The following is a 26421-nucleotide window of genomic DNA, read 5'->3' as shown; positions in this document are numbered from 1 at the left end:
AACAAACATGTATTTATTGAGCATGTACTATCTTTCAAGGATTGTGTTAAGCTTGAGGATATATTTGTGGACAAAACTGACTGACTTTGCTCTCAGTGGACCAACACAGTTTGATAAGAAGGTGTAGTGAACATAATAAGGTGACCACTTAGATAATCTCATCTCATTTAAAGACTAAAGAAGGGTGACAGGGCTAAAGGGGGTGCCTACTCATTTGAATGGCTGTGAGAGGCATATGTACAAACTTCCAAATGTCTTTCAATCTGGGGTAGCTCTAATTTCGTGAGAGAACTGATATTCATATCCCTACCCAACAGGAGAGTAAACAATAGGAGAATATTTCCCATATGTTTGGGATAGGTGTGTATGCACACACTTATTAAATATGAAAAATTTGTTAGGGACAATATATGAGTAGTATTCTATTACACATGCATCTCTAGGATTGGGAAGGTCATCTAGATTCATGTTCACATACCATGGGATGCACATTGACAATGGCATGACTGAAGCCAGAGCCCAAAGCTGAAACTCACCCTGAAACTGCATACTTTCCACCTGCATTCTTTCTACCTTTAGCTTAGCTATAATAATGTTTAGTTGCTTTTTGTTTTCCAGCCTGCAGAGTTAAGTTAGATAACATGTGACCCCTTTGTTAAAATAATAGGGCTAACTTACTTATCCCAATTCTATTTTTTCCAAATAAACCCAGCAACTCATGGCCAGCCCTTAGCCACAAGGCATCCACACTTCAGATGGACCTGACTCACAGTCTATGTATTGACCAGAGCCCCCTGTATCAGAGCTCTTCAGCCAACTCTGCATTCCTCTGACTCCTGCCATCTTTGCTCTCCTACCAAACTTATATTCCTGAGCCTCCAGTCAATCCCCAAGTCAATGAAATTCAATCCTTGCATTCTACCAAATGTGATATAAATTTCCCAAAGTGTGATATAAGCCCATGGCCCTGGTCATTCAAGAAGGCAAATATGAGCCTGGGAACACCTGCCTCTTGTTAAGCCAGGTTTGCATGAAAGTACAAATACTGGTGACATAAATTTTGGCACTTATGTGCATTGAATAGACATGCCCTTGTTTTCTCAACATGACCGACTGTACATATGAGGCTGTGTGAAGCTACCATGCCACACTGCTCTGGGCCCTGTAGCTTCCTTGTCCAACAAAGACAGGGATCTCTACTCCTACTGTGGAATGCAGAGGTCCAGATGAGTGGATGGCATCAGAAGTACTTTGTTCATTTCTCATTTCTGTGTCTTCCTTGTAAAATGCATAGCACAGGATGGTACATACATACTTTAAACAAAGTTCCACTGAACAAAAAAATTAAACTCAGTACCATTTCTTTCACTAAATCCTGCACCATCCTAGCCACTTCATCTGAAAATAGGCATGGCAACAGTACCCATTTCAAGTGGCTGCTTCAAGAATGAACTTGAATTAATTAATGTGAAACTACCATTTATACTGTAAAGGCTCCATGAATAAATGTTTATAAGATTCTAGTTTTTCTCTATCTGGCTTCTTAAACATCCCAAGATATTAATGGATTGAGGGGGCAAAAGTAAAGCCAGATTTTTCTTTCTCACTGATATTTTTCCTTTTCACTTTTTCTTTTCTTTTTTAAAGGTATTTTTTTTTTAAGTTTTATTCATTTATTTATACAAGCACTGGGTACAGTCAAAAGTGTGGGAGGGTGAGAGAATTCAACAGAACCAGAGGGGAGAGCAGAGCAGGAGACTGATGAAGTACACTGCTGAGGGGAGCAGCAGGTGGCAGGAGAGGTCTGTGCGCATTGTGGGACCCTCACCAGGCGGCTGGGGATCAAACCAGCACTGAAGAGGCTTCTGGCAGCTTCGCAACCCAGCGCTCAACAGCTGTGCCAACAGGGGAGGCCCTTTTTTTTTAAAAGGTGTTTTATAGAGAGAGACACTGTAATGACCCTAACTGTTGGAGAGGTGGGGGCAACTGAGATAAAGAAACTTAAGTTTCCAATTCAAAAGCAACCACTTGTTTATGAAGACACTGATAAATAGATATGTGAAAGGCAAGGACAGATAAAACCTGGTTGTTGAAAGACAAAATCAAAATAAACAGGGAGTCCTGGTCCTATGTCTCTGAAAATCATATCAATATAGGTACCAAATGTGAAGTAATCTGAGATGTTTGTGGATATCATACACATAGTCCTGAAGCCTCCTCCAACATTTGGTGAGAGCCTGGGGGCACATGGTGGCCACCAGGTGCTCTCTGGCCCAGTTCCCTCCCCCTCTGTATTGCCAGCCTCCTGAACTCTGCCAAGAGATTTGTTACCTTCCCCCCTTTCTGCTGCCAACTGAATTATATGCTTATATTAATGTGAGGTGGATTCCCCCAAAAAAACCCATAGCCTGGTTCTATGCATTTGGCTTGAATTTTAAGTGAAACCTTCCTTCTCTGTGAAAGTTAGCACCTAGAATTCCAAAACCCAATAAAATAATAATTTTGGTTCATTTTTATACAATTTAGCATTTACTCTCTTTTTGACCTTGTTAATTTGGATATTGTTTGAAACATTTTTTGTCCCATTAGTAATTAATCACTTATTTCACAACATTTAAAGTAAAATATTTTTGCCTTTTTATTCACGAAATGTAGACACTGATATGTTCTATTTCCTCACTGTCCCCTACACTATCTTTACAAAAATTTACTTCATTCATCTTTATCTCTTTCAAGTCTTAGAATTTTTAGCACCAACAGAAGCTTGTTGCCTTAGCTATATGACTGTTTCAAAGATTCTTATTTAATATTGTAAAACAAATTTTGAGTCACTCTGAAATGTAGGTTGAACTTAATGTAGGTTGAACTTAATATTGCTAGGTCTGTTATTCACCACTACTTCTATTTCCCTCCTTTTGTCTAGCAGTCTTGCTAAAATATTTCCTTAAACCTAGTGCATTGATGATATTTTATCTAAGTCTCTAGATAATGACAAACATTTTTAGATCTTGAATTGGTCACATATTAGCAGTAAGACTCTGGGAGAATCAATTTAATGATGTCTTTGAGTTTTCACCTGTTAAATGGGAATCATAATACATAGAAATTATGTAGGGCATAAATGAATATGTGTGTGTGTGTGTGTGTGTTGGGGGGGTGGTTTATGTGTGTATATACGTATTTATGTATAGAAAGACCACTGAGAATAATGACTGGTACAAAGAGTCCTGTAAAAGCATTAGTTTTGTTTCATCTTGACCAAAAATTGATGAAACTTTTCAATAAATGTACAATCAATTATTTTAAATCAGGTATCCTCTCCTATTTTATTTCATTCTTTTGTCTCATTCTTCTTTTTCTCATATATTTTTTGTCCTCCTTTGAGGGTTTTCTTAAAAATATTAGTAATATGGGCCTCCCTGGTGGCCTAGGGGTTAAGTTTCACCATGAAGGCTGACCACCAGGACTTGAGATCAATCCCTGGCCAGGGAACTAAGTCACATGGAGCAACAGACCACTCCTGTCTCCCCTGCTGCTCCCCTCAGCAGTGTATTTCTGTAGAGCTGCCTGTTCTGCTCCCCACTCTGTCTCTGGTGAATCCTCTCACCCCCCACACCACTTGCCCGTACCCCAATTCTATGCAAAAATAAATAAAATCTTAAAAAAATATTGGTAATATCCTTCCTTTTTTTACCATTTCACATTTTTATTATATATTTAGACTACCTTTTGACCTACTAATCTGAGGTTCAACAGTGTTGAACTTCTAATTAATCTACTTAAAGTTTTCAGATGAAAACTATTTTCAGTTCTGTCACTGAATCAACATCAGAGTACTGATTTTTATTTTCCAAGTGCCATCTGCCTTGCCTTCTGAGACAGATGCTTTTTCTTCCTTTCTCTATGGCTGCTGGATCTGCTTAGGAGTGACACTCTTTCTTTTTTGCTTACTCACTGCCTATCTGTCGGCATCCCTGCAATTTCAGGGGACACCCAGAAGTCCTTGTACCAGCAACTAGTTTCCAGACCTCCATTAAAGCACCTTTCCTCCCCTGGTCTTTCCAGTTGTTAACGCATGGCTTCCTCAGCTTTCTGACACAGGAAGGACTCAGGGGGCCTGGTGTGATGCTCAGACACTCCTGTCCCAGCAGGCTCCTTCCTCTCCAAGGGGAGGGGGCCTGTTGCATATATGAAGCTGGGCTCTTCACCCAGAGCTCTTGACTCATGATCCCTTACAGTCCTTAGAAAAGTTGTACCAGCCGTACCAACCAAACATAAGACATTTATCTGACAAGCATAATTTATGACTTGGGGTAGCAGTTTTAAGTTGAATCTTAAGAATTTGGAAAGCACAAGATCTTTCACTTATTTTTATCTATTTCTCAATTATGCACAGACCCAACATAGCGCCCAAGGTCAAATGTTCACGCATACTTATTTGACTAAAATGAAGACAAGTGTTCAGTGGCTCCCCATTATCATTTGGACAAATTTAAGTCTTTGCATTGTTGCGTGTATTGTGTTATAATGACCAACTGGCCAGGAAATGGGTATAACTGAAATAGAGTGACTTATGTTAACAATTGAACATGAAAGCAACTGCTTGTTTACCAGGACACTGGTAAATGGCAGTGGGAGGCAAGGACAGATGGAAGACCAAGTCCAAGAAACTAAGGTAGTCCTGACACTCTACCTCTGAAACAGGAGAAATAGAAGAGGTGAAGTAAGCAATCTGACATGCCTTGGAATCCATGCCCAGGGGGTCTTGAAAGCCTTCTCCAGATTGGCCAACTACCTCCGGAGGTTGAGAAAAACAGCCCTTCTTGCCACCCCCAAGAACTGATGCTTCAAGGGAAGTTCCAGACCCCAAATGTTACAGCTTTTTCACACACCTTGGAATCTTATCTTTGTGCTTTGTACCACCCCCCTTTTACTGCCAGTTGAATCATGTGCTTATATTATTGTAATGTGGAATTCCCCCAATAAAATCAGACCATAATTTATGTGATTGCCTCAGTGGTCAGTGAAACCTGTCCACCCAGGTGGAAGTTAGCACATTGAGAGCCTAACTGCTTGATACACGATGCACTTCCAAGGCCCTAACTGATGACATAGTCTCTACCCAGTTTTTCATCCTACAACTTTTCTCTTTGTTGTCTAGTCTCCACCATAATTAAACATCTCATGTTCTTGTCTACCTCAGGCACTTACCGGTACTATCTGTTCTGCATGGACACTGTATGCCCAGTGCATTTCCTCCTCTCTGATCAGTATGCCTTCTATCCTGCCCCACCTCAAGCAGAGGACCTCATAGGCGGACTCATGCTCTTGTCCTGACCCACTTGTTATTATTTTACGTCCAGTAAAATAGTACATTTTTAAGAAAACTAACATCTAGGAAGACAGAAGGCAGGAAGGCAAGCAGACAGGAAGGCAGGAAGGGAACTAAAGAAAACATAGAAAGAAAGAACAAAGGAGAGACACAAGGAAGGAAGTGGGGAGGGTGATAGAGATATAATTTCACTCTCAAAAAAAAAAGATGCGTTCAAATTTATGTAAAACTTTTAATTTTCATTATAAAGTAGCATATTGGTTGATAAGTACATAGACACTCAAACTGCATAGTTTGAGAGTTAGTTCTATCATTTCAGCTGTGGCCAAGTTATGTGCCTTTTGTAAGTTTCAATTTGTTCATTGGTAAAGTGAGGATAAGAAACTCAGGTAAGTTCTTGGTGAGAATTCAGTGTGAAAACATAAGCACTTATAGCAGTACCTGGGACCATAATAAACTCTTGAAATACCATCTCTTATGATTACTTACTTACCTGAGGATCAAAGAGAAAATAAGGATGTTCATTCTTCAACTGAAGTTCAAAATCATCTTTCTGATGGTCAGGTGATGCCACAAAGATAAGCAAACCTTCAGACAGCTTTGCCCGAAAGTTGGCCTTGATGCCTGGGAGACAAGTGCAAATAGCAAATCAGTGCCAGGGCTTTGTTGATTCGGATAAACAAACATTTACTTGCATTATTATATGTGATGCTGTGAGTACAGTCAGGAAATGAAAGAGAGCAACGTACTGGGACAGTCCCAACAATGACTTTAAGTAGATCCCACGATGAGTGTCAACCTGTACTGGCAAACTCAAGCCTGCATTCCCACTAATCAATACATAATGAAATATGAAATCCATGCAAAATTCATCAACATAACAAGATATGCAATTAATCCAAAATTGGGTACTCAGAGTATCAATGCGAAAGTGTCATCAGTCATAAAAATAAATGGATTCTTGATATTGGAGCAAGAAACTTAGAGGATCTGGTTTAAAATACATTTGAAGAATCAGTAGAGTGACAGAAATTAAATTATTTCTATAGAATTTAAAAACTGGAAGCAGCCCAAAGAACAAATTCTGGAAAACATCATCCTATAACCAAATGACCCACAATCTTCAAAATGTTAGGGTCTCCTCTCCCCTTTAGAACATCTACCAGTACTGCCCTAGACACACCATGCTCTCATCTTGCAGAAATTTCAGGAAGCAGGACAGCTTGAAATGGTCTATAGACCTTCCCACTTCTGTTATGTGGGTCACCTCACCTGTCCTGCATCCCAATCACTCAATGCCCATGGAGCTCTTACTATGTGTAAAGCATTTCATTCAGTGTGTTGAAACTGACAAACAAATTTAAGTTTGTTTCTGTTTCCAAGAAGTGCCAGTTGAGTTGGAAATACAAGATGAATATGTCTTAATAGAACATGTGGTGAGAATCAAATAAGAGCTCAAGAGCACAATACTGAATTATTAAGGAACACTGACTGTAGTGTAAGTTAGCCAAGCAGAATTATGAAAATTTGAAGGAGAGCGAATTCCCTTCAAGCTGGGGTTATAGCCAAAGATCCTATATGACTGGGGAAAGGGACCCTCTCTTCAGCAACTCTATTCCATGACCTTAGAAGCCATGTCTGATTTCTCTTTCCACCCCTCATGATACCATGGTGTTTAACTGTACTTTCTAAATAACTTTTGAGTCTGGATGAGAAGAAAGGAGGTAAGAGGTATGTTAGATGTAGGGGAAAATTTTAGCATAATTTTGGAGGCAGGGAAGCACAGGTCATTTTGTGAGCTTTGGGCCAATGATTTTTCCATTAGCATCTCCAAAATATTCACATGTGTGTGGTCTCCTCTACAATAAAGAGCACTAATGCAGGATATAACATCAAGTTCCAGTTGAGGAAAAAGACAAAGAAAACTGTAATGATGTGTGAGAAGTGATAGAGAGGTATTTCCCAAATATTATTTGATTCAAGGGATCAAGAAAAGTTTTCACAGAGAATATGGGCCTTGGACTTGTTTTCACAGACTTGAAGGACTTTGAGGGAAACGACAAAGTCACAGCAGTTTGGAGAAGCAGGAGGAAAAGGAGGGGGTTCAGAGATGCATCTGGAAAAACAAGCATGACTACATCTTAGCCTGCACACCCTAGGCTATAGGGCTTGAGAAGTCTGTGTAGAGGACAACAATGGAGAGGATGGTTGTGTTCTACTAAGTATCATTAGAGTCAATTTTTTTAATAGCAGTAAAAGCTAGCCGGGGACACAGGCTGCAGATGTTCCACGGAGCAACTCCAATTTCCCCTCTCCTTCTTATTCTTAGCTTCTGGATCTTCACACTCTAGGCTTTATGTTTTTGGCTCTATTTAAGGTACCTATTCTTATTTGGATAGGTCTTTGATACTCAGGATCTGCCTCAGTATCTTTGATACTCAGGATCCTGCCTGCTAAGATATTACTGTTTGACTCATCTCCTCGTCACCCTGTCACCTTTCTCCTCCACAGATGATGGCTACTGGTCCCAACAAATTTCTTGTCAGTATTCACACTTACTTGAACCCCTGCTACTAGCTTTATTGCTTTCTATGAAGTGGACTGAGAAGGTTAAGCTGCCAGATGCGAATTTAATCTACAGGTAAAAGGAAGGCATTAAAAGAGGATGCTTTATGGTGAAATGTTTGGAGGATACAGATAATTTAGCCAAAGAAACAGCCAGAATATTATTGTGTTTTTTAGGAATAAGATGATAAATATTTTAGTTAAACACGCAAATAACTAGATGCAGGGAAATAATAGATTCTATATATTTCCGCAGAGAATTGTTAAGAGATGTTGATAGGAGATAAAGCTGTGAGGCAAGGGGATCAATTCTTTACACCAATTACTGAGGGAACAGAAACATTAACAGAAATAGAAATATCAGGAAAGGAAGAAAATATGGGGGTGGAGATATAAGTTCATTTGGGGCACACTGAATTTATGTTAATCATGTAAAAATATCCATCATTTGGAAACAAGAGATTAAATGCCAGAAGAGAAGAGAGGACCCCAAATATCAATTGGCCATCACCTGCCAAGAATTCATGCCTTTGGCAGACAGAGTGTAGAGAGAGAAAAATAAACTATGGAGGAAATGTCTCATATTTAAGAAGAGGAAAGAAGGGACAATATCAAAGTTAAACAATTAAGATAATACTGTACATTGGAAGCCTGAATAGCAGAGATTTTTAAGAAGGCAAAGTTAGTTCATGGTGTAAACACTTCTGATAAGCCCAGAATTAGAACTGAAGAAAAACTCATGGTATTGGTCATTACTAGTCATAAGACGTAATATTTTTCAATTGAGTAGAATGGCCAAAGTCCAAAGTGCTGGAATAAGGATTGAGGGGATAGATGAGTAGAAAGGAGGTATAGACTGATTTCTCACTAAAAAAATTATTAAAGGAGATAGAAATGGAAAACAGAAAAATTATTTGCATGGATAAGTCAAGTGAAAACAGGAGGTATCTTCCAGCAAAACCGTGGACATAGCCCAAGTCGGATCTACATTCTGTCCAGAGAACAATCACATTTCTTCCAACTCTTCTCTTAGATTCCCTCCTTTTGGTTCATGATATCTCTCTCCTGCAGATGTCTTACTTTACTGTCACCATTTAAAATTTTTCTATGTGGTATCAAATGCTATAATTAAGACTATTGCTTTAAATTAAAGAGTTAAAGGTTATTTCATAACAAAAGCTACAGTTCAGCATATAAGAAAATTCTAGCAGTGTGGTGGAGACATCTATGTGGTAACAAGCAGAGCAAAACATGGATTTGAATGAAAGAAGAAGTTAAAAAATGTTCAATCTGGGAATATAAGTACTTTCCCTATTTATTTATTTATTATTTTTTACATCATTGTTCATTTTTTAAACAATATTTGCTTTCCCCCCAACACCCTCAGGTGCAGTCCCCATAGAATTTCCTTCCCCAATGCACCAGTGCACCATCACCACACTCCCCCGTGCTGCTCCCTCCCACCCTCTGATCCTTCTCCCTCTTCCTCCCCTGCAGGATGTCTATATTTTGTTTTGTTTTGTATTGTTATTACTTTTTACACTGATGTCTTATTTGGTTCCCCTATATTCCTGCTATACTGAAACCTTCTGATATTTTTCTTTTTCCTTCTGACTTATTTCACTGAGCATAATTCCTTCTAGCTCCATCCACATTGCTGCAAATGGCATGCATTTATCTTTTTGATTGCTGAATAATATTCCATTGTGTGTGTGTGTGTATGTGTGTATACACACCACATCTTCTTGATCCCCATTTAAAGGAAAATTTGGTAAGCAAAATTGATTCAGATTAAGAAATACAGGAATATTTAGACAAGTTATATTTGGGGATGAATCAACTAATATATGCTTTTCAAGGAATATGCCAGCACATGTATTTTACAGACACAGTATTTAATTTCCAAGTTTTGCACTTAAATATCAAAGAAACACACTCTTAGCCAAACTAAAACAGAATACACAGATCAATGAAAATTTCAGTGAGAAGGGAGGATTTCATAAAGGGCAATTTATTTTGATGTCAAATTTTCCCAAGTTTTTTTTTCAAATAATTCAATCTTGTCATTTTCCTCTTTACATTACCAAGATAAATGATTTTATTTTGCATGTACTCTATGAAGAAATCAAAAATGCATACTCATTGAAACATCATGTTCAAGATAATTAGTTAATTATTGCTATAGACAGAGAAATCCTGTCTTTTGAGCCAAATGCATTGAATTATGTAATCAATTATTTAAATGAACAAAATTCACAAATAAATGTATTTACATATAAACATGGCAATTTTTTTGATGAAGATATATTTTAGAGAAAATATTATTGAAGCTTACAGTTATTCACACCCCTATAAGATTATATTTTCCTAAAAAAATTATATATTTATAAATACCTATCCATTTATTATAGGCTCAGCCATGACTTGTGTTGGGAAAAGGAACAGAAGCAGACCTGTGGAAGCATTTGAGAGTAGAAGCTTCTATGCTATTGTGTGATGGTGTTTCCTGCTTGTCTTGTTCTGTGTCTGATGAATTTGATTTCATTTTAGGCTTAAGATGAACTATGACACATGCAACAATATGAAAGTTAGCATAATTTGGGACAAAAGGAGCCAGATACAAGAGTATTTGGGGCCTGCCTGGTGGGAGAAAGGGTTAAGTCTCAGCACTATGAAGCTATCAGCAGCCTTTGCAGCATGAGTTCAATCCCCTGCCAGGGAGCTAACCCACATGGCACAGCAGACCTCTCCTGTCTCACCTGCTGCTCCCTTAAACAGTGTATTTCAGTAGATCTGCCTGTTCTGCTCCCCACTCTGTCTCTGGTGAATCATCTCACACCCCCCCCTCCGCCATGCTTCGGTAGGTGGTAAATCTTGTTAGATGCATTCCAAATCTATGGAGAGAATGATATTTTGCTTTAACCCCTCCATTAATGTGGCGAGTCCTATTGATTGGTTTACAAAAGTAATTCAAAATCTCATTCTGCCTCAATCTGCCTCAATCTGCCTCAAATCTCATTCTGCCTCTTTTGCCTCAATCCTGTATCAAACTTGCAAGCCAACTTTGGACTTTAAGCTCTGTCTCTATTTTATTGATATCTGATCTTATTTTAAATATTTTCTTAATTTCTATTACTTTGGATATAATGTAACCTTTTCTTAGCTCTTTTAATACACAAAAGAAAATCTTGGGTCTTTTTCTTCCAAAATAATCATTTAATATTTTCTTCTCTGAAAGACTATTCTAACTACATACCCCAAACCTCATATGTTGGATTTTCATTGGTTAACATTTTAAGTTTCAAGTACTGAAGTTTCCCTTGCAATTTCTTCTTTTGATTCAAGGATTAGGGATGAGTTGCTCAATTTTAAGTATTTAGAAATTTTCTAGATATTATTCTCATATTGATTTCATCTCCCTTTCCACTTCTGACTTCATTGAAAGAGACTTCTCAAGTTGCTTAAATTCCTTTCCGTATGTTACAAGGACTCTTGCATGCAATGCCAGACAAAATATTTTTAGTACTAGATAATTTGGCCTAGCCTATCTGGGAGATACCCCCTCATATTACAAAGATTAGAAATGGAATCTTATTTGAGTTTTAAGTTGTATTTCAAGGAAGAGTACTGAAATTGAACTTTTACCGTAGTCCTTGAGAATTTTCAGATTTCTTTGCCATTTTTTAAAGTTGCTACTTATAAATCAATAATTTCCATACTAAGGGAATCTCTCAAAAGTTACATTTATTTTTTTTAACAGACTATCCTTTAAATGCAATTGTAATATAAAATGGTATAAATTGTTATGTTTTAAAATTTAATTTTTTAATTTCAATAATTGTATCTCTCTCCTCAAGCTTTTTATAATTTTATAATCCCAATTAAGAACTTGATATGTATTTATATTTTCCTTGTTCATTTCTTATATTTGTACATTTAAAAATATATTCTATTTGTAATTTATTTTGACAGAGTATGAGACAGAAATATATCCTAGATTTTCAAAAGTGTAATAATGGATTATAAAAATAACTTTGTTGTTTACTTCTGCATTTCCAACACCTCTAACAATGACTGGCACACAATAGATGCTCAAAAATATTTGCAGAATGAATATTTAATCATTGCATATAAAGCACAATCCCTTGAGTCAGTCTACTCTCTATTTTGTAGCTCTAAAACATTTTTTTGTAGAATGCCATATTATTTTATTTCACATTATATCTAATATCTTTAGTTCAACACCTTCTTTTGTGTTTTAATTGCCCCTCACATCATTCACTTTTTACGTTACATTAAAACCATTGTAAGTTTCTGATTTCTCTTTTCATTAAAAAGAACATGCACATTTTTTTTAAAGTTTATACAAAATGTATATAATTTTTTACCTTTGTGAATAAGACTATTTTGAAAGTTTTTATTGCTGAGTCATGGAAAAGATTTTATGTTGTGCATTTATTTGTAATTAAATGTTTTATTTTAATTAAACAGACTTTGATATTCTTTCTTTTTTTAGGTTTACTTATATTTTCTGTAAAAGAAACAATAGTTTTGATTCTCCTTTCCAGTAATCACATGTCTTATTTCAGTTTTAGCACATAGAAAATATTTTCCAGAATTTTAAGTAAGAGTACAGATGATTAACATTATTAATTGCTGTTTTATGGAACCCAGACACAGCTAAACATCACTACTGTGTATTTCAAATATCTACAACACTCTAGACTACAAGAGGGTTAAAGAGCAGTCAAAGAATGTTTTTCCAGAAGAACCACCATTTTAGGTAAGTAGCAAACTATTACAAAACGGAACTCCCAGTGGAGGGTACTAGCATTGCAAACACTATTAACAAAAGCAATTGACAAGTCAAATGCTGTAAAATGAAACCAGTAGGTGGTTTCCTGTTATGGATTGCTTTAAATTTAATTAAAATATTAGCTAGAGGCCTACAATGCATGAAGTTCTAGGTAAAAATGTAGCTGCATATAAATATCTAATTATAAATCTGTCTATATATATACTTATCTATTCATCCATCCATCCCCAATTTACTCCACCAATTGCTCTTGCACACCAAAATACATATATAATCATCAACACAAAATCAACATTTCACAAGCAAGTCAAGAATTTTATCAAAAGGTATTGTTTTTAATAAAAATACTTCCAACAGTCAGTAATTGTCATCCTCCTAAATACACACACACATCTGTATAATAGATAGACAAGTCCCATATAATATATACAAATCAAAATAATTTCAGAAAACTTATTGTGTGTTGGATTCAAGTTGTGAGAGTCTAAAATATGAAATAATGCCACTAATGGCAACTGAATTAAGAGTTATAATCTACACAAAATAATTATAGAATGATAGAAAACTCGGCACATATTTGATTTCCTGAAATAAATATTTAACCTTGATAGCCTGTAAAACAGAATTTTTTTTTCTTTTTTTTTTATGGTACTTGATTGGTTTTTATCCCCATACAACCCCAGAAAAAAAGTATGTATTATAGAAATATGTAAATTTGGGAAAGTTCAATAACAAAATGTTGGCTACTACATAAATACAGAACACACAGGTAGATGATCTTCCCATATTGCTTCTTGCTATTCCTACATCTTAATCAAATTAATATGGAAATTGCAATAACATTTATATATCATATATCTTTTAGAAATTGTGAAGTTACAAAAGATCACCAAACATTACTTTAAATGTATACATTTTCTTTTTTTGACTATTATAAATAAATTTTATTTTTATATTCCCCATACAATTGCAACCCCCTTATTTTGACCCCAATCCCTCCCCTCCCCGCCCCCACCCCCCTAAAACAGAATTTTAACACATGGCTCTAGCAAAGAATTGTTTAAGCTTATGCTAAAGAAAAACGTTAGCTACAAAATACCAAATAAAATGAATTTATATCACTATTTTCTTTTTCTTCATATAAAATAGAAAAAAATAAACTTTTTGGACATATAGTCATAAAGCATAGCAATTCTATTTTCACCTACTTTACAGAAGATCTATACATATATATGTATATGCAGACACACCTCAGAGAAATGTTTGCCTGTGTGTTCATAAATATTTCTGTGTTCCTAAATAAGAATATGTCTTTTTAATATATATATATATATACACACACACACACACACATTTAACTGAAATGTATGTCACTCACATACACATAGTTCATGGGACCTTAATTTTTATTGATTTGTGTTGAATACCAGGCATTTCACAACTTTACTTTAAAATATGCTAATTACATTAAATGCACTAAAATATGCTGTGTTTTATTTTGCGAAATAAGCAGTATGGAAAAACAATCAAATTCCACTCACTTATAGCATTAGTACAATTGGTGAGTGACCTTGACATTGAAATGATTTCAGTGTCTTTCATGTCAGTCCAGTGGTTTAAAGTGTTCGGCGACCCCACGAAGCATTAAAGGAATCATTTTTTTGGGTTCTACACCAAAGAATGGAGCAAAATTAACATTTACTTCTGACCCCTTTCATACAAACTTGGAACCCAGAAATGGAATAAAATAAAAGCAATTCTTTCTTCTTGTACTTTCATTAATATATTGTTAGTTCAAATGAACTCAAAAAGTCTACTTCTAATTTTGACCCTGTATTTTGAAGATAATATTATAATCATGCCATATTCCCATACAAAGAATTCTGCCTTTAAAGAAAAAGGACATCTAAGATGAAGGAGTTAAAAGTAAGTTCCAACATTGGGACAAATGAATATGCAAAAGCAAAGAAGCAAACAAAAGACATCCCAAGGGCTTAAAAGGTCCTTCTGCAGTTCTGACCACTTGAACACACCTCAAATTTTGAGTGTGCAAGATTAATTAGATCTGATTGCCTCTCACACAAATAAAAAATGGAGAACATGGTCATGTTTCTGAAGATTCATAGAAGCTAATTTAGCATAGCCATGAAAATGACTAGACCAGCACCCAGTCCATCTCTACCTTTTCCACTTCATCTTGCTTTTCAGAAGTTGGGTAAGGGCTGCCTAGAATCCCCTGTCATGTTTAGTCATCTTCTAATGATTGGGCAACCAAACTTACTTAAAGATCAAGTGTTCCACTACCATGACATTTGGGGGGACACTGCAGGGAAAAAGCACATTTTACTACAAGGGACCAGTCTCCTTTGAGTCTAAGAATTATCTGAGCTATAGATGTGATCAGAAGCAATATTTATTATTTCCAAAAAAGTGTTCTGAAAATATGAGGATTCCAATGAATGCATGTTGAATGACTGAAATAAGTAAAATCCCATTATCCTTCCAGCAACTTATGCCACTGTATATCACTCTTGCCGTCACCAAGTGAATCCTTATACGTAGTAGTGCAACTCAGTTCCATTTTCTTTATTTCAAAGTCTTAATGGGAATAGAGAAAAATAGATCTGCATGGTAACAATGCACTTATTTGGCTTTGGTTATAAATTCATTCCTAAGACTTTACCATCATATTAAAACATTACATAAATTTAATTCAGTAAAAACTAGTCAAATGTTTAAAAAAATCAATCAGACAATGTTTGCCTGTATGCAAACTTCTTATTTATGAACTAACTTTTTAATCAGTTATAATTGCTTCTCTCAATCAAGCCACTTTAAATATACTAACGACTTTCAGAGAAAGAATCAAGAAGGAAAAAGATTAGAATGCAAAAAATAATTGATAGCATCTACATGTGCTTCACTTCAAGCTCAGGAAATACATCTATCCCTGTAGGTGGCTGAACAGGAGTCAGCTTTGGGGCCCTCATCTCCATGCTACAGCATTGAGAGAGTTGGGACAATCTTTTTTTTTTTGTTTTGTTTTTCCCAAAAGCTAAGACATTTTTCTGATGAAATTCCCCAGGAGAGGGAATTTTGTGTTGGATTTAGTGGCTAAAAGATAGATACCAGAATCAGGCTACCTGAATTCAAATACCAGCTCTAGGATTTATGTATAACCTTAGACAAATCATTTAACTTTTCTGTACCAAATTTCCTAATGTACTAGTGAAAACTATGATAGTTTGTTTGCTCACATGATTTTTGGGAGGATAAAATGAGTTAATGTGTGAAAAGTATTTAGAACCATTTGGCCCTAAATAATTATAGTATCAGTATCAGTAGCAGCAGTAGCAGTAAAGTTCATTGATTTTGCTTGCTTTCAGAGATATAACAACAGAGCTTTACTTTTACTATCTGCAAAACACAAAGCTTGAAAGTAGATACACCTTGAATAGTTGCACAACTCCTGGAACAGAGGGTACCTGCAACCTGAACAAACTTCTTGAAAACATCCACCTCAGCACCCTCACCGGCAGAACCTTTTAACAGTTCCAGCTCTCACAATCACACAGTCTTTCCTCTACAGAATTGGGACTTTGTGTAAACTGACAATAAGTTCTTATTCTATTTAAGAAATGTAGAGTGAATATCTCTTAAGAACAGTCATATTATTGGGGTTAGTAACATGGAAAAGATGTGATAACTGACTTCCAAGGGCTGAGAATCTAGAGATGCTTCTGTGTTTTCCTTGCTTACCTATCATCCAGACCAGAAACCATTTCTGAACCCCCAAATTCTGCTGGGATATCCCTTTGCTTAGCAGGACACCATCCTTTTGGAATGTTGTCACATGATCCTCTTAGCCACCTTTCATAGACCTCAACAGGCTGCCTGGGTTATATTCACAGGCAGAAAGGCAAGTTTATTAAAGTGTATTAAATACACTTTATTTAATGTATTTAAGTGTAATAAAGTCTTGACTAAGTGTATTAAAGTCTTGTCTTACTGTTCAATTCCAGACAAAACAAAAATGTCTCATTTCTTCAGTTTTCTGGACCAGTGGTTAGAAGCACTGCTAATGGTGGCATGAGGACTGGAGGTACAAGTCAGCATAGATTTTTAGAAAAAGGACTTGTTATATTCTAGAAAGACTGGTCGTTTCATTACTACAAAGAAATAAAGAAAAGACTGAGATTTTGTGCAGCAAATAGATTCTGTTCCATTTCATTTATTAGTATGGTCTTACATGAACTATTCAAAGAAAGCTTATTTATAAAAAGAAGCTCTCCAAAACTCCATCACTAAATAGTCCAGCAATCACTAAGTAGCCATTTATTCAATTTGGTAATGGTCTGATTAAATAGTTCTCTAGTACACTAAAAACCATAGAGGTGAAATAAAACATTAGAGCCAAATGATTTTACCCAGTGGTGCATTTTCTCTCTGTTTCTATGTTCTTCCTTTTAAAAATAAGTCAAAAGCTGTTGTATTTTAGCAGGATTCAGTTGCTTCACTTTTGTAAGAATCAGTTGTGTTGTCTGATGTAATACTATATAGATGATATATATAGACCAGTTTTCGTCTAAATATGTTCCTTTAAATTTCTACATCTTAATTTCACATATGTGAATTTAAAAGAAAATAGTATAACTTAAGTGAAATTGTATATATAGAGAGACTTTTAAAGAAATTTTACAGAAATGATACAAGACTTCCAGTTAAAGGAAATCGAACCTGGGCGCCTCTTTATTGCATATGCAGTAATTATTTTCCTTATAGACTATCTTCTGAAAGTGTTAGCAAATCCACTTGTCCCAGTTATGTTCACGCTCCTAATAGCGCCATCTGTTGGTGGCAGGTAATGCTAATTTGCTCTGGTTTCTAATGGTGCAGTGTGTTCCTATACGTAGCAATCCATAAGTTTTAAGGAGCTTCTCCCCTATAAAATAGTTATTTCCAAGTGCAGATTTCAGATGAATGATTAACTTTGCATTGTCAATGGCAAGTAAAAAGCAAGTAACTGATAATAGAGCTGCTTGATTTTTTAACTGAAAAAAAATCAAAAACATTTTCCTAAAATAGATTTGTTACACAAAAGCTGATACATACATTTTTCTTTACTCTTTCCAGGATTGCTTGACCTAAAAATGTAAGTTTTGTTTGAGATGTTAAAATGACTCAACATTTGACTCCAAGATTGAGAAATAATTAAGTTATTTAAAGTTTGAGACAGCAAATAAGGCAGATATATTAAGTAGGAAAAATGGACTTCAATAAGTCTGTCTGAGAGGAAAAGAATATGAAAAACATTCAAAGTGTTAACTCCCTAAACATTACTGAATATTTCATTATATAACAGGTAATATATGATAAGCTTTTGTTGAGATATGTGGATTTAAAATAGCAGTCTGATAAAGCATATTGAACATTTACTTAAGATGACAATACATTATAAAGGGGCACAGTATACAGATTTTCTATAATTAGGGTTAGATCCTTAAACTATTTGTCATAGCCAAAAATGTGTAGCAGTTTCAAGCAAATGTATAATGTACTGGTCAAAGATGGGTACAGCAAATATTTTTTCAATGTAAGACTAATAATATTATGTTAAAGCTGCTGAAAAGATTGACTAGGTTAAACTGTAAGGTTGAATGAACTTACTTTTCATAATGATACATTTATGAATAAATGAGTTAATAGAAAAGTAAAGGATACAATATTTTATTCCTTAAACTTTCAAGCTAAGTGAAAAAAGAAATCACCTTGATTTAATTTTTTTGGAATTTCCCCCCTATTTTAAAACAACTAATTTGATACCTGTTTTTATTTTATTTTTTTGCCACCCTATTATACTCACCACTGGTAAAACAAACAGGACATTTTAGCTTTAATCTTCTTACTACATAACCCAAATAACTTCAGTCATGTTTGCATTAATGCTGCATTAATCATGTTGTTGCGTATTAATGAGTTTTCAGGCTATGCTAATTACTGTCATAGATTCTGCAGCAGCCCATTAAATATACAAATTACAGAATTAAAGAGCCAGAGCTCTTCATGATTAATCTCTAAATGGAGAAAAACTAATGATGTCTGTACAAAGTTTCTTTCTACTTTTGGCTGAGTGAGTCCAATGAACAATCAATTAGATTACTTGAGGAATAGGAAACTCACATATTATAGAAGTTTATGTAGGTGCTGCATGATAACAGTGCGGATGCTGTTCTATGTTTCATAAAAATTCTGCAACCACTACCTACCTACTGTCCTACATATTGGTGATAATGCTGTTCAAATATTGAGCATACTTTTGAAAAGGGGCAACTAATATTGAATTGATGTCCAATGAGGATCTAATATGCCAAAAGAACTTCATGAAAAGGTATTTTTATCTAAATGAAATTGTCAAAAGAAAATGTTATAGGACCCTGGGATGTATCCTTGCTTGTGTAACCTTTTTGTTACACAGAAAGTTTAGGAATTCAGTCAATCACCAGTGAGAAAAGACCCTCCACCTGCAGGAAATCCCTGCCACTAGGCAATGCTTCCAGAACCAGCTGAAACCTGATGGACTCACAGATGCAGATGGCAGAAGTCCTAAAAATGACCTACGTATCATCAGCCTGCTAAAACTCATGCTCCTGGGGTGGAGACTCAAGATGCTAATGAGCCATGTGACTTATGAAGAGGGGCCTTTGGAAGATGCACTTGGCTCTTCTGCACATGCCCAGCATAATGTGGCCTAAAACATGCTCCCAGCCACTCCACCCAGATAATCAGCCCCATAACCCAGCAATCCATTACTCTCAAGTCCAGAGCATGGTTCAGGATACTCCCCGCTCCCTCCATTGTGTAATCCACAATGAACATTCCTTGCTTGAAACCTCAAAATGTGGAGGATTAGTTAATGAGAGAAAAAAAAAAACCTTAAGATCTATAACAATTGGACTACAAATACAAAAGTCCTTTAAAAAACAATGTAGGGTTATCAATAGGATAAAACCATATGCTTTGTAAACCAACACAAAGTCTATGTGATACAATGAGGTACAGTTGTCTGGCAGAGCGGATCAGATCAGGACTGAAAGGCCAAACTTGACGCGGCCATTTTCACACAATGGGCAGTACAGAGCTGGGTCTGAGTATTCAGCTGCTGCAAGTTCAGGGAAGATGGATGCAATAGGCTGGTACTCAAAAGAAGCCAAGAGAGGGAACTGGCTGAAGAAAGAGGGGGGAATGATAGGGCTCAAAAAAGAGGGATATGGACATACAAGCACAACCTCGGCCATATGGAGGGCGAAGGTCAGAGAAGCAAGCACTGTCTGCCATGGGGAATGGGTACGAGTAGGAATCTGGAGTGTAAGATGAGTGTGGAGGGAGACAGTACCAGGTGCAGCCTGGAGGCAGCCACGCAACTCTGTAGGTTCAAGGGTTCTGCACAGATTTCCAAGAACATACAGGAAGTCCGTTGCCGGCACCCAGAAAGACTGAAAATGGTGAGTGTGGATTTTGGGAAGAAGCATGGACATCATCAAGGTCAAATTCTTTAGCAGAATTGACTTCCTCAGAGCCACAAGGCACATGAGTCTGAATCTTCCAGGTGAATTCAGCACTGGCCCCAGAGAATCGGTCTGATTAGCCTCAAGGTAAAGGTTAAGTGACTGGTCCTGGGAAGAGGGAGACGTGAGTTACAGGAATCAGAATTCGTCAGCCTTTGTTCCACATGTAAACTATGGAAAATTGCTTTCTATCAAGGTCAAATGTGCTAATGGTGTAAGTCTTAATCTTGGATGTGTAAAGGCTAGAAATTTAATTTTATTTGATAGACTGAAATGACTGACACTGACATGAGGAAGGCAAAAGGAGCTTCTCAGAGATGCACACTGAACTGAGTGCCTTACAAATGCCATTTTATTTCCTTCTCATGTTTCATTTATCCCCAACATACAGGCAAGACAACTGAGACCCAGAGAAATCACCCAGCACTAGAGAAGGAACACCTAACAAAGAAGAACTACTTAAAAAAATCTTTCTTCTCCTTGGTCAACACCATATTGTTGTTGAGCACAGTGGCTCAGCTGTTTGTTGAAAGGCCTACTGAGTGACAGAAACAGAACACGTAAACAAAAGGTCTCGTTTATAAGCTTTAAGTCCTGTAAAGCGGAACAAAACAATTGAGGGGGTGAAGCATTTGCTGATCAGGTTCATTACCAATAGATGTTCTGAGACTGTTCCTTAGCATTTTCCAGAACTATTGCAATTGTTATGCCTGAGGAGGTGAGGAGGTGTGCAGTTTAAACACAAGAAATAAACAGTTGTGTGTTTACTGAGGTTTCTTAATGTTTTTGTTTTCAAAGATGCTTTTCTTCTATTCTTCCTGCCCCCTCCTCTTTTATGGGAAGTCTGATATGGAAAGAGTTACCAGGCTTTTCCAATCATTCATGTTGGACTTGTTGCTACAGTTCCAAGCACATTATACATGACAAGTCAACCAGTACTGTCGAGTCACAAATCTAAATGCAAATTCATTGGAGAGAAGACCAAAATTCAAATCCAGGATCTTTTCTATTATACACACACAGAAAGATAAGACTGGAGCTTGGGTAGTCAAGCTAAATATAAGTTAAACACCCAAGAAATATATTTGTCCTGCTCTGAGGACATGACTGGTACAAAATCGAAATTGGACATATATTCTTCTGTTACAGAAAGCACTACAGTGACCCCCTAGCTCTAGACTCATCTCCTATATTAATGACTCTAGGGCTATAAACCAGGCTTGACTAAGTTCTATTAAGAAGACCTTCTCAGAAGTCTAGATTTCCTTACCTACGCAGAGGGAAGGCATTGATCAGCGTTCTGCATCTCTTTGAGAGTGAATTGCTGATGTTCTGGGTGGTAATTTAAATAGAAACCTTTTGTCCCTTTAGCAGCAATTGTATGAACACAATGTTATCCAGGCAGAAAGTAATTAAATTGATAGAGGAAAGAAACATGACTTGAACTGGATAAAATACAAATATATCAAAATTAAAGTCAGCGTAATGAGCTGAAACACTGCAAATTTAGACAACAGCACATTAGCCAAAGCATAGAAACCCCTCTCAGGCAGTAGAAAGCTGACAGGAAACAAAATAACTTGGAAATTCCGTAGCCAGAGTATTGATTGGGTACTGCATATACTGAACTGGAGAATAACTTCCAAAAAAAAAAAAAAAAGAAACCTAATGAACAGACCAGAAAAATACAATAGGTGGAATCAGAAATACAGCAAGAAGAAGAAGGGGGGAAACACCTCCAGATAGAAATACAACAAGATAAAGCAAAAGCTCAGCAAAAAAAAAAAAAAAAAAAAGCAATTCAAGTGAGAAACTCAGCAAGAAATGCAAGTCACGGCAGAAATATAAGATCAAGATAAGAACATAGTCAACCTAACTCCAAGTTTGAAGTCAGAACAACAAACTCAGCAACAAATCTGCCAAATGCTAATGATTCAAACAAGGAGGCAATAATTGAAAGTAAGAAATATACCACATCGCACCAGTAATGTGTGCTGTGCCATCTCCCCTCATTATTGTTGACATGGTGACCTTCTCTTGAAGAGCACACCAAAACCTTGGTTTAATTAAGGGTTACCGGTGTAGAAAGGGTTTTTCTTGTCCCCACTGAGGGACTATAACTAGCAACACTTCATTTAACTGGCATCATCCGGGAATAAGCATTCTGTATGCTGAGGTTTCTGTATGCTGAGGTCTACTGTCAGCAGAAATTCAGTCTTTGAAAAATAAAAGTTTAACACATGAAACAAATTTCATAAAACATCACATTTCTTTGTTTTCTAGGGTATGACAAATATGCTTTAATCTGCGGTTTGATGTGATCACCGATGGTAACTATTTTTATATTGTTTTGGACAAGAATGGTACATTTCAGAGGTCTTGAGCTTTAATATCAAAACAATTCTAGACATGTAAGAATTAAATAGGATATTTATGTTTGGGGGTGTAAACATATTTATGTTTGGTGTTCACCCCCAAACATAATTCCTCTGATTATCATAATTCCTCTGATTATCATTGAATCATTTTTTTTTTATGTAAACCAGACCAACCAAATCAAACCAACAACAAAAAATCAAACTGCAGAGATTCTGTTAACCAAGCAGATCATTACATAATCTAGCTCTCAAACAATTTGGGGGCTCCTATTCCTATTAGCAAAATTGATCTGTTTCTGACTTAAAATTTCACTTTTTTTTTTGTTTTATTTTGGTTGTATTCCCATCTGGAGGTCACCTCCCCACTTCTTCCTGCTCTTGGCTCTCTTCTCCCTATCCTATCCTTGGTGCTATAAACTTTCAATATGCCTTGTTCTGGAAACAAAATGTTAGCATTTTCTCTAAAGTAAGGGGGAACAGGGTATGTACATACAGAGAAAGTCAGGGAAACTGAAGAGCAAAATGAATGAGGAGCATGACTCTGAAGGTATAGGTTGCAGTGGTTGTGACTTATTATCTATTTCAATTATGCAATGGCCTTTTTTGCCCAATACCATATTTTTCTTTCTTTTTATTTTGCAGATAATTTATTTTCTTTCATTGTTGTTCATTTTTGTACAATACTTGATTTCTCCCCTCAGGTGTCATCCTAATAGTTCTCCCACTACCACAGCAGCCATGATCCATCACCATAGTTCCTTGTGCTCTTCTGTCTCGTTTTGACTCCTACATCCATCTCTCCCCTGCTGTGCCTCAGATCTATGGGCAGTTTGCAAGTTTTGTCTTTTTATGACCTTTTGTCCGGTTTCTCTATGTCCCAGGTATAAGTGAAACCATCTGATAGTGCTTGATTTTCCTTCTGGCTTATTTCACTTAGCACAATCCCTTCCAGCTCCATCCATGCTGCCACAAATAGCATGAGTTTATCTTTTTTGCCGCAGATTTCTTAACCATACTCTAAATGGTTTAAGTTTCAGTAAAAGTAGTCTCTGGACAAATGTTTTGTTAACCAATTGGTTACTTTGAGTAAGGGTTTCACCTCTTCAATCATGTAGCCACTGAGAAATCAAATCTCAAGACACAACAATGTGATGAAAAAATCACTGAGTTGAAGTTCTATCACCAGAGACCCCACCTCTGATGTAAAGAAATCACCCCACACTTCTTGGTCCCCCCTCTCCCTCTTCTGGGGAATGAGAGGTGGGGCTGCTGGATCTCTGCCAGAGGGCTGGATTCAATCAGCTGTTTGGCATCAGGCAGGTGTCATTGGAGAATGGTATAGGTTTCTCAGCCCTCTAGGACAATTAAACTGATGCAAAAAGCAAATGAATTATATAAAATATTAAATAAAAAAAAGCAAATGATATTTTGGGTGGATTTCTGGCAACTTTGGAAATTTACCTTTAAAATCTATTTTGATGTCCTCTCCCATTATCAATTGAGAAGTGCAATGTAAAGGTGAACAACATAGATCTAAATTTTAGAAAAGCTTCCATCACACTCTTTCTGATGACGTGCAGACCCAGCTAGAGTGTCTGCATATGGGTGAACCAGTTGTACTAGGTCTACTTCCCCCCATGAATGGTGGTGGAGCCCATGCTATGTGTCAACTTATTCTATGCACGTGCATTCAATCATTAATCCCCATAATAACTATTTCATCCCCATTTAACATAGAGGGAAATCAAGGTCAAGAGAGATTATGTCTAACTGAAATAGAAGTTATTGCTTTTAATAAGGCCCTACACAAAAACAGGGCTCTCTATTTTTGTAAAGAAAATGATGCCAGGAAACATTAATATGTTTCCTCCATAATTATCTTTACCAAATTTGTTTAGCAATTTTACTGAGAGTCAAGAAACTCACTCCAGGTTGCATTTCATTTGTCTAATCTGTGGAGATAGTTAATATTTGAGGAATATCATTTCTATTGTAATGTTCCAAATGCATATAGGGAATTTAATTGATGTTAATTTTCTCACAGAAGTAAGTTCTGATTGTGTAACGAATGTTTGAGGAAGACAACTCTGTAAGTTTACAGCCCTTACGAGGTCAATGCTTGCAGACTGGCTGCAGAGAAGTGTTATGCACTATTACCATCTCAGCCATGGGGATGTTTCACCAGAGAGGCAGCTGCATTAAGAAATGTTGAAATGCTTGGGTCTCTTAAAATCCAAATGCTTACAACCAACTTCCTTCGGACAAACTCTGGAGCTCATAGCATTGTACAAACAATATACATCAAAGCAATGGATGAATGGGAGCAGAAGGAGAGAGAGAGATAGATTCTGGTTGAGTTATTCTTAATGCATTAAAATTAAAATTCTCCTTTCCTAACATTGGCCAGATGATTTTCACACTCTATTTATTGGATGGCCTAGATGCAGAAAACAGTATTTCCTTTCAAGGAGGACAGCAAGGAAAAGAGAATAGTCTCCTTGCACTGGTTAGAATGCATTTTCTGTGATTGAGTTTGAAAGGAAAGGTCATACAATATTGAATCATCTACACGTATCCATTGAGATGTCTGTTATTGGATCCACTTCATCTGTCGTGGCCAGCCTTGGCAATGCTTTCTCTTCTTTATCTGATTTGTTTCATGAGAAAGTGCTCAGGACGATGTAAACCACCTCTATTGTTGGCATTTATACAGAGACCTTGCTAATATCCATCTGTGCTGCATGCCACTGATGAAATAATAGAGGTGATTCTGGAAAATTACCCAAATGATATATTATTTCACAATCAATAACTAACAAATATTCAAACCAAGAATCAGTGAACCTAAAAATCAACGAGTGAAGAGAAAGTATCGAAGAATTGAAATGAAATGCCATTGTAGCAATACTGTCAATTACCCTCTGTTCTCTTTATTTATTTTTGCTTTTATTTATAGGATGGGCCTGTTCCTTTCCTTGGAACCAATATAGAGGATCAGCGTGGCAGAAGAACAATTGGAAAATAACAGCCAACCAGATTTGCTATCTATATTCCAAGAAAAGATGCTGATTCAGAATTCAGTGTATTTTTAAACTTCCTGAAGTTGTCAACCCAGAAGATGCAACTCAGGATGAATAACCTCAGGGACTCTGGAAACTTTTGAGAAACTCACTGTAACCTAAAAATGAGATTGAATGTATAATGTTGACATCTTTGGGGGCAAGAATTTGAATAGCACTCTGAACAGAGACTGATGAATTGACTAGCATGTGAAGAAGGTTGACAGATTTTATTAGGATGGAGACCCTGTATTAAAAGATTATTTTTCCAATTTTATTCTTCACTTGTTTTGATGAGACAATATTATATAGTTAAAGAATTGATTGAATAGCTAGCTATGTCCAGTACTGCATTAGGTCTTTTTTCATCTGATTTATTGAATCCTAAAAAATAACTGTGATTTAGATGTTGCTTTCCCTACTTTAAAGGCAAAGTATTGAAGTTTAATTCTAAAACTGTAAATGATACATTTAAATCTATTCTTCTCTTGACTCAAGTTAAAGGACTTCTTTTTTTGTACTGTAAAATGACTGTCTTAAAAAATTAATGCATAGGGCTATTTTGAAATTATATTTTAAAAAGGACATTGCCTTTTTAAAAAATCATCCTGCTAAGCAAACATTAACTAGGTCCCATTTGAAACTAAATGGATGAAAACCCCTCCATGCATCTTTCAAAACTAACTTTCCCAGGATCATTTCCTAC

General features: G+C 36.3%; 1 protein-coding gene across 1 annotated transcript in view; it reads right to left on the bottom strand.

Moving 5' to 3' along the window:
* Positions 1–26421, bottom strand: part of USH2A (usherin) — a gene marked incomplete at both ends in the record, with an annotated part of 619110 nt that overhangs the window by 370052 nt on the left and 222637 nt on the right. Inside the window, 1 exon segment of the mRNA XM_084245562.1 lies at positions 5826–5956. Coding sequence (XP_084101688.1) covers positions 5826–5956 — 131 coding nt within the window.

This window comes from Talpa europaea (assembly GCF_964194135.1).
Source record: "Talpa europaea genome assembly, chromosome: 10".
NCBI classification, from domain to species: domain Eukaryota; kingdom Metazoa; phylum Chordata; class Mammalia; order Eulipotyphla; family Talpidae; genus Talpa; species Talpa europaea.
Note: the sequence above shows the minus strand (reverse complement) of the source record. Positions and strands in the feature narration are given on the sequence as shown.